Source organism: Pteropus alecto, unplaced genomic scaffold (genome assembly GCF_000325575.1).
Source record: "Pteropus alecto unplaced genomic scaffold, ASM32557v1 scaffold5, whole genome shotgun sequence".
NCBI classification, from domain to species: domain Eukaryota; kingdom Metazoa; phylum Chordata; class Mammalia; order Chiroptera; family Pteropodidae; genus Pteropus; species Pteropus alecto.
Window position 1 is genome coordinate 9,936,179 of NW_006441953.1, and position 9,946 is coordinate 9,946,124.

At 40.0% G+C, this 9,946-nt stretch overlaps 1 protein-coding gene across 4 annotated transcripts in view; it reads right to left on the reverse strand.

Annotated features, from left to right (window-relative positions):
• The window catches only part of TBC1D1 (TBC1 domain family member 1), a 203,471-nt gene that overhangs the window by 74,055 nt on the left and 119,470 nt on the right, over positions 1–9,946 (reverse strand). For 2 of the 4 annotated variants that reach the window (XM_006918936.3, XM_025051768.1), the window contains 5 exons: positions 9,229–9,357; positions 7,898–7,984; positions 3,915–4,195; positions 1,665–1,823; positions 735–854 (listed from right to left, as the gene is read on the reverse strand). In XM_006918936.3, coding sequence (XP_006918998.1) covers positions 735–854; positions 1,665–1,823; positions 3,915–4,195; positions 7,898–7,984; positions 9,229–9,357 — 776 coding nt within the window. The remainder of the gene's footprint in view (positions 1–734; positions 855–1,664; positions 1,824–3,914; positions 4,196–7,897; positions 7,985–9,228; positions 9,358–9,946) is intronic. The other 2 variants (XM_025051767.1, XM_006918937.3) reach the window with 2 other exon arrangements.

Here is a 9,946-nt window from a genome sequence, read left to right on the forward strand (position 1 = left end):
TATTTTCTCAGCATAGGTCTGTGTCTCTAAAGACAACCACACAGAACCATCAAAGCAATAACTATGTGGTCACTTGCTGATGACTACTGTTTTAACATTTGTATTTTTAAAACTACAAAACAAAGTATATTTATCGATATACGTAAATAACATCTAATCATTAATATTCTTCCTCTTCACAGGACAACTTGGGGAAGCCTTTATAATTTACACGTGTGTATGTCTCTGTGTGTGTGTGTGTGTGTGTGTATACACACACACACACACACACACACAGACACATACACCCACAACTAGGTAATCACCTGAACTTACAGACATCCAGCTATATGCTCACTATCAAGAAACATTGCTATCACTTAGAGAACTGGTTAAGACTCTCTTTAATCTTCTGAAGATAATAACATTTTAATAACCAATCCTAGTTGAAATTAGAGAATAGGTTAACTATACATTTTTTTTTATTATAGTGACATAGGTTAATGAAATCCAGTATGTTTCAAGTGTACAATTCAACAGTAAGGCATATATATATATATATATTGCATTGTGTTTACCGTAACTGTACATTTTTTAAAATAACATTCAGTAAGACAAAAAGTATAAGAAAGAAGATACAACAGATTTAGCTAAAATGATTTTTTAAATGGCAAAAGAACAGCTGAAAAATCCCTGTATATCTAACAATAATTTAACACTTCTACCAGGCTTGATATAGCTAAATTAAACCCTACCTTTTTGTGTTCATAAAGTCAGAGGTGTTATTTTCATCTACAGGAGCCAGAAATTTTAGAAAATTTGGCACAGAGGAAGAAGAATGAAGTTTTTTCCGCAGGGCATTACGGTAGGAGATGCTGAGAGTTTGGTTGAAAAAAGAGTTTAGGGTAAAGAAATACAAACACACAAAGTATAAAATATAAGCTTTGAGATAAAAGAAACATTTTGGTTCTAACGCTGAGAAAATTAAACCAGGTAAGAAACTAAAAACGGTTTACAAATGAGATTTAACTTCCATTTTTCAGTCAATAAAGTTCCATCATAAATGAATGGAATCAACTACTTAAAAAACATCAGTCCACTCAGTTATGCAAGATGAATAAATTCTAGAGATCTGCCATACACCCTTGGGCCTATAGTTAACGATATTGTATTTTACACTGTAAAAATGTATTAAGAAGGTAGATCTCTTGTTAAGCATTCTTACAAAAAAAAAAAAAACCACAATAATCAAAATTCAGTCCATCTTCCAAAATGACACTTCTTTCAAATTGGAAAAATAATTTTCTAAATGAACGAGGAAGGTTCTGACATGGCACAAACCGCAGTGTACACGGTCAAACTCAGCTTTGTTAACTTGTGTGTGTGTGTGTGTGTGTGTGTGCAAATGCACACGTGCGCACTAAGATGAAGGAATGTGAGAATAAGTTTACAAAAATGGCTTCCCATCAAGACCTGTTTTCATAATAATTTTGAGAAACATTAATAGGAAAATTAAGTCAGTTTGAATGATAGACTGAAAATAAAACCAAAAACAGATGCACGCGCACATGCACACACACACACACACGCAGTGGCCCCAGGTTCTCTCCATTCAGCACAGCCCCTCTGCAGTGAACCACCTGGGAAGACAAACGACACTGAACTTGCCATGCGAGTGTGCTCACCTCTTTGGCACGGCACTCCCACTTTGTTCTCCACTCGAGTTATGTTTTAGGTACTTAAAAAAATTTGGCGAGGAGGCGGAGGGGTTAAGACGAGGTGGAGGAGCAGGAGCTGAAGGCCCTGAGCAACTTTTAGACTTGTCAACAGGTGGATGATTCCCACTAAATAGCAATTAGAGAGAAAGCACGGGCGGGGGGTTAGAGGGAGAGAGGGGGGAATACTGAGGGGGAGCACTGAGGACACAGGAGAGCATGGATACGGTACTGGTGTCTCGCTGTTTCTATAGGAACATCACAGAGGTAGAGGGCTGCTTTTCACTTCGCTTCTGCATCTCAACTCTCATTGGCAAAGGCAGTTTTTAGTAAAGGAAAAAAAGAGTATTGTAGAAGGTCATTCTTGATCATTTCCCACATATCCCTACGCCCTATAGTACCGTTTCCTCTATTCCCTTTTTAGGAACTGACAGGGGAAAAATTTTTAATTAAAACAAAAACAAAGGAAAGCAAAACAAAATCCAGGGTTTTAAAAATATTTCTCTCTTCAAAATGAACAATAACCTGCCCTGAATGTCAGTGGCTCATTTCCTGTACAGAAATGAGAAGAATCCACATGGGTGCGGGAGGGAGGGAGGCGCGGAGGGCGGGGCACTTCCCCCTCCTTCTCAGCACCTATGTCCGGCACCATCCATCAGGAAGCTTGTTATTGGGACAGAAGGGGGACGCACTGTCAGGGACACTGATTTCTCACCACGGATGCCCTGTGTGAAACAGCAGCCTCAGCAAGAGGACTAGGGATCTCTAGACGGGAATGTCTGCATGGTCACTGAAGGTGCCAGAAATCGAGGAGCAGGGGCGGGAGCACAGTGGAGAGGCAGACGAGAAGTACGCACGCGGCACGTACACAGGGCTTCCAGAAACATGACAAGAACGTCATAAGGCCTCGAACTATGCTTGTCTCTAAAATGTCATATTGTTCAATATTAGCTTCTAAAGTCTGTCCTGTTGGAAGGTCAGAGTTACCCAGCCCAATTCCAAAGAGCCAGCCCAACTATTTTCAGTGGCTGGCTGAAAACTCTAGAGAGCTGCCAGGCAACCCTGTGTCTGCGGTTACTAATACTGTGCTGCACACTTAAAAAGTGCATTAAGAGGGTGGCTCTTTTGTTAAGCATTCCTACCAGAATGAAAGAAAAACAAAAAATCAACAAAAGCAGTCTTTTGAAGACTGTCAGTCACATCATTGTTAAGCTCTCACTTCTTCACTGGAAACATTTCAAACACTGCCATGTGAAATCTCCATTATCCGTGTATGACCTGCACTGACACACGTCCTGTGGCTTCTGTTGTCATCAGTCAGGAGAAGGCAGTGACTGTAGGTAGGTGTGGCCACATGTTTACGAGGTGAGGGATTACAAAAGATTTTTAAAGTCGTGTTTAAAGATAACTCCATGACCATTTATGGCCTCTGAGACTCAGGGTCAAATGAATTGCCAAAGAACTCCAGAAGGCACAGAGAGAACTTCTGTTACCATATTCTGTTACCATATCTCTATAACCAGGAAATTCCAAGTGCTCATTAGAGCCCAATTAATAAATTAGTAGATCTTGTTGGAAGAATCTAGAATTCTTACACTCAAGGATTTTAGAAAACATCTATTCCAATTTTGTCATACAGAGATTTAAGCGAGTTTGCCCAGGTCACAACCAGTTCCGGACAGAGCTAGGACCAGAACCCCAAGGCCGCTGCAGCCAGCACAGCGTCCATGCCATCCCCCATGCTCAGCTCGGTATTGACCCCTGCATCTCCGTCCTGCCACGGAAATGGTCCAGATTCTCCGGGGAGCAGACTCACCTGCTGTCCCACCTGCTGCTTTTCCTCAAACCAGAAGCTAAGTTCCAAAGTCGATACTGCCCCTCATGCTGCTTGAGTGATTATTATTATACCTTGTTAAGGGCCATTTCTGCTCAGTTTTACCTGTTTCCTCACAATACATGTTTCCCAAAGGGGGAGGAGGGAGGAATGTGTTCCTGCTTCAAGTTTTATCTTTTTTAAGCCAAGAATAAAACCTGACTCAGTTTCTCTTTGACCATCCCACCAAAAAAAAAAAAAAAAAAAAAAAAAAAAAAAAAAAAAAAAAAAAAAAAAAAAAAAAAAAAAAAAAAAAAAAAAAAACCACCTGCGATGCACATACCTGGTCAGTAACAGGTATGCCCTAGCTATTTGTACAACAAATTTACATTTTAAACAAATCTTACTTTTGTTCATGAGGCGTCTCTGTGCTCACTGAGTGATACCTCATTAGTTTGCGTTGCGAGACCCCTGGAGACCCCTGAGCAGGTTCTGGAGATTCCTGGCATTCTGCAGGGAGGTGACTCAGGGTGTTGGCGCGCCTCCTGAAGCCCTGCTGCAGCGAGAGCGAAGCCGGCTCTTCTGCGGGGTGGCTCTCTGAGTCACTGGACAGGTCGTCCGAGGAGCTGAGGAGCCCGAAGGAGCTCTCGGGGACAAGCAAGGCCTCTTTTTCACACACGGATGGCTCCTGGCAGCAGACAGACAGCAGATCAGACACGTCACATGGAATCACAAATCTCTAATCCCAGGGGCAGGAAAACATTTCAGTATGTGAGCACATCTGATTATAATGCCACCTAGAGGCCACCAAAATATATAAGGAAACAAAAGTTCCTTAAATGTCTGCTTCTCAGAGATAAGATGCTTAGTTTATAGCTTGCTGAAAAGATAGGAAAGTGCCCAAACACAAGCATGAAAGACATAAACTGTAACTGTTCTAAGTAAAACCAAAACAGTTCCCTCTCTCTAGAAAACACAACTCTTTACTACTGGTTATAAGAAGCATAATGAGTGTTGGATAACTTGTCTGCACTGTCTAAACAAATCGAGTTCTTTCTCTCTGCCAAGTGTGTTCATATATGTTATACCTGCATTTTATGGCTCTCTCTGAATCTGATTTACTGTTAAGATTTAACTTGGCAATCTTGAGGGTTAAAAATTATATCCTATATTATCCTCAGATTATGGAAAATCTCTAGGCATTTATTGCCACGATTCAGGGCCAATCAGCTTCTTTCTACACCTCAGTTTCCTCATCTGTAAAAGAGTATAGTGAAAATTTATCTCACTGGGCTTCAGAACTAAGCAAGATAATATAACAGAAAGTACTCTGTTCACTGTAAAATATTATACAAATGTTATTTTTTGTTAGGTACTCAATGAACTTACTGAGTGGGTATGCAAGTATCTGTTGAGAATCATGACAATATTTTAATGTCGCAGGCTCTCAAGATGCATACTTTTCCAAAGGCATGAACTACTACCACTCCTGCAAGCCAATGCTTAACGCTGCACACAGGATTTGGTCGGTGGCCAATATATTTTCTCAAATCAGAAAATATAAAATAAAAGGAAATGTACCAGCTAGTCTCTACTGAAATTGCTAGAAGGTATAAACAAATCAACATGAAAAGAGTAAAAAGGAATGAACATATCTAATGGTAGATTGGAAAATCTAAATTTTATCTGTTTACTTGCTATATAGTTGAGTGCCTTTTAGATCAGGGGGCCCCAGCCTCCAGGCTGCAGACCGGTACTGGTCTATGGCCTATTAGGAACTGCACTGCACAGCAGGAGGTGAGTGGTGGGCCAGTGAGTGAAGCTTCATCTGTATTTGGAGCCACTCCCCAGCACTAGCATCACCGCCTCAGCTCCACTTCAGAACATCAGGCATTAGAGTCTCACAGGAGCACCAGTCCCTGGCACCAAAAAGGTTGGGGACCACTGATGGAAGGACTTGTAGCAGCACCTTCATGCTTCTGTGCTCATGGTTACTCCTCATTTAAAGGGCACCCCCAGAGCTGCATGAGGGAAAAAACAATCAAAACAATTCTTCTTGCATGAAGCTTCATCTGTATTTGGAGCCACTCCCCAGCACTAGCATCACCGCCTCAGCTCCACTTCAGAACATCAGGCATTAGAGTCTCACAGGAGCACCAGTCCCTGGCACCAAAAAGGTTGGGGACCACTGTCGTAGATGACAGGTATTAAGGATTTTAATTTTAAAAAATTAAATTTATGTTTATTGAGGGAAGAGGTTATATACACTTAATTTTGTAGGCATTAGAGAGGAAAAGCTTAATTTCCAGCACATTATGAAATGTTAATTACTCTAAACATAGCTGAATTTTTTTATTCTTCAGGATTGTATAGTTTCGAAGATTCTTTTGGGGATTTAAAAATTTGTCTAAGACAATACATCACAGCAAACAATCTTGATCACACAAACCTGTTCATCTCAATTCTCATTAACAACCCTCCAAATTATGTGAAAGAGCTAACCCTTAGCTTAATCATACACCTGAAAGGGCCACTCAAATGTTCAGCTTCTATTCAAGATGATCGATTTACTGGAAGAGATCCAACTGTATAAAATGTGTACCTTTACAACAGTTTCTCGAACTCAGGATGAAAAAAGATGTATGAGTCCATACAAAGATACACATCCAATACACAAAGGTGATTTCTGAAAAGGTGCCTTTCTCTTAGAATTACCATATAAATTCAAGCTATGTGTATATGCCTAGATTTGTGTTTTGGAGAAAAATTTTAAAACAAGCAGAAGTCTTACTAGAGAAGTCACCTGAGTGATATGACTTATACACAGCATCTTTATGTGCACAGATCTATCTAAAACGCCTTCTTCCCTGTCCACTCACAGATGCAATTCCTATATTTCCTTCAAGATTTAATCCAAAAGCATCATTGCCCCCTCCCCAAGATTTTTCTGGTTCCACTGACCAAAAATAACTCCCCTTTCTCTTGCTCCTGGGACCACTAGGTTACCACCGTCTCCTATTCAAACTCTTAGGGCTCCTACCATGCTCTACTTGATGCTGGTGTTACTTTTGGATCTGTCATCTCTCTCCTTCCAGGCAAGTTCCTATAGGGTAGGGGCTCTGTCCTAGTCATCTGCACACAGCAGATAAACCATAATGTTTCCAAACTTGAAATGAATCATGAGCTAGATGGAAGGCAGAAAGCGCTACATTCCACTAGATTTTTACTTGGAAAATCATATTCAGAAGACTGGTGTCTAGGACCTCACTCCCCCAAGTGGGTCCACAGAGCAGCAGCATCAACCTCACATGGAGCCTGTCAGCATTTCAGGCCTCCCTTCAGGCCTACTGAATCGGAATCTGCATTTTAACCCGAACCTCCATTAAAGAGGCACCTCAGAACTTAAGAAGCACTCATCTAAGGTAGTGTTTCTTAAACTGTAGACTATAACACAGTAGGCAGTGATATCAACTTAGTGGTCTGCCATGAACATTATTTAAATAAAATAGAACAGGAAATACCAGTACATATCACATGTTATTTATAGTTAATACTATAAATTTGTGAAATTTTAGCTTAATTTTGTGTGCGTATTTAAGTGTTTGTGAACCATTTTGCAATGGTAAATGTTTCTTGCTGTTGGTTACTGGTCTACAAACTCTGAAAGCCACACGCCCAGGAGGGATGTGGTATGGAGCTGGCCGCCTCCCAAATTCCCTTTCTCTTGCATCTGAAGCACTCTGGTAGCAGAAGGAAGGCTGAACTCCCCAGCGCAAAACCCCAAATCCACAGTTTGGCGGCTAAAAAGCAGAACTAACCAAGTTTAAATATTCTTCTATGTCTAGAAAGCAAGAAATTAAAACAAGGACAGAGACATAGGTTCATTACCAAAGGGAACCCACTGGCTAGCTCAATGTCACCAAGCTGTGCTTGGTGGCAGATGTGAGGGCTGGAGCCTAGGTGCTCGTTTATAAAAAACAGCAATGTTGAAATCACATCATAGAGCAGCCAGAGAGTGAAATACGTTTCGGGAATTTAAGTTGCATACTTCACAGAATTCACAAACCTACTTTTGAGGTTTTCCCAATTTTAATTATTTTTAATATTGGAAAATATACTTGGGGAAGAAATCCATTGGTGGCTTTTTAAAAGATCTCAGTGGGCTAAAATTTTTATCTCATTTCTTTGTTTATGGAATGGCCATCTGCTTTGTTACGTATAACTACATGACCAGCCCTCCACAGGCACCGCAAAGTCTGGAAGCACCAAAATTTCATGATTGTAAAAATGCGGCCTCTTTTGTCCTTTTAGATAGGTTTTGTAGATAGGAGATGAGCAAGACCAATTTGCTGGTTTCTCCAGGGTGCCATATAAAGAAAAATGTGCTTACTTTGCTGGTGTTACTTAATGTGCTAGACACGGAGCTGTCCAGATCCAAAGTGGTGGAATGTTCCTGAAGGCCTCTGGCTTTATTTCCCTGCATAAAGAAAAAGCAGTTTGAGTCATGATCCCTGAGGTTTCTGCAAAGACATCAGCCAGAAGCATCTTGGCTTATTTAAATAAGCTTAGGAAAAATGCTACTGAGAAATGCTGCCGCGAACATGTACATTAAGACATCAACATTTGTCTTTTTTTTTTTTTTTATAACACATCAACCTCAATGCTTCGAAACACCCTGTGGATTAGTCAGCTGGGAGGTTTAATAGGCAGGAAGAAGAGACAATTCCTCTATGAAGAAAAGCAAGTACTGAGGTAAGTGTGCCCAACACCTCTTTCCCAAGTCTTAAGTCATTTTAACCTGCCAGTCGTATGACACTCAAACAATATTCTCTCCATTTGGGAGCTCGCGAAGGCAGGCACCCCCAACCCTGGTTTTATAAATGGAATGTTTGTAATTATCTCTAAAGATGCTGCAAGATTCTCAGAAACATCTTCAAACAAAATAAAATTTAACTAAAAAAATACAGCATGTGTTTTAAATGGAGCGTGTCAGGAAATCAAAAAGAACTATAAGAAGATATTGCAAGGTCTAGAAAGGCATGCAACTTTGATTTCAAGAGTATCTATACTCACTGGGGTTGGGGGTGTAATTTCTTAAAGAACTCCCAGATTGGTGCATTTGTATGCTTTGTTATTCCTATAGAGCTTCAGTCTGTAAACTTTTCCATAAGGGGCCAGAAAACAAATCTCTCATGCTTTGTAGGCCATATGGTGTCTGTGGCAACTACTCAACTCTGCACAAAAGCAGCCTCAGACAACAGGTAAATGAATGGATGTGGCTGTGTTTCAGTAAAGCTTTACAAAAATAGAAGGTGGGTGGTATTTGGCCTGAGGGCTATAGTTTACTGGCCCTACTACAGAGAGTTCCAGGGACAAAACAAGGGCAGCTGACAGTAACTGGATTTTTAAGTTGTACCTAGTGATGCTAGGGAACCGAACTCACACCTGAGTGTATCTAATCTGTGCCTTAATAAAAAACCAGCCAATAAACAACAACAACAAAAGGGATATCGTATAATACAAAAGAGTAGAGAATTTTTTTTGACCCAGGCCAAGTTAAAAATGGAATTTAAAGTGCAGATAACATCGTTCTAATGCTGAGAAGACATTACAAAAGATTTCACCCTTCTATACTTTATGATGAGCACTGATGGGAATAAAAGCAAACAGAATCTCTTACAAAGTTATTTAACTTAAATCAGGAGAAATTATGTTACTCACCCGGGACAAAATACTTTCTAAAGACTCTGTCAAAGATCTTTTAGCTTTGTTTTTTAGCATATCTAGCCTAAACCGAGTGGCACTAGATGGTAATTCATTTCCAATATTCTCCGCTGCAATCTGTGATGTCTAAAAAGTAAAAAAATGAAAAGTCAAGTCATTTACAATGTCCTTCGTTTCTTCTTCTTCTTCTTTTTTTTTTTTTTTCAAGGAATGGAAAAATCTCTAGAATGTACCATTTTTATCCCAGGCCACTATTCTATATGTGACCTAAACTGACCTGCTCTTCAGGGACATGGCTGCAAGTACAGGAAATAATTTTGCCTCAAAGAGTTGCTTTGTGTACTCCAAATGAAATAAAGAAATGTGCTTGGAAACCAATTAGTTAACAAAGCAGTTTTGAGTAGGGCTCTGCAGTCAGATCAGAAATCCATCATTCACTAACTGATCTTATACAAGTTACTTTCTCTGGACTGCAATTTCCTCTTCTGTAAATTGAGCCTAATCTCAAGATCTAATCATAACACCGTATTGTGAGATTAAAACAGGTAAAGCCAGTAAAGCAGTGAGCACAGCTTCTGGTACAAAGGTAGCTATGATTAGTTTTTCAAAGTAAAGTAACAACTTACCTTTGGGGCATTTCATAGAGTTAAACAAAATTAACTTATCAACTGAAAAATCCATTCTCTCTGCCACTACTAATCCCTTCATTCTTTTC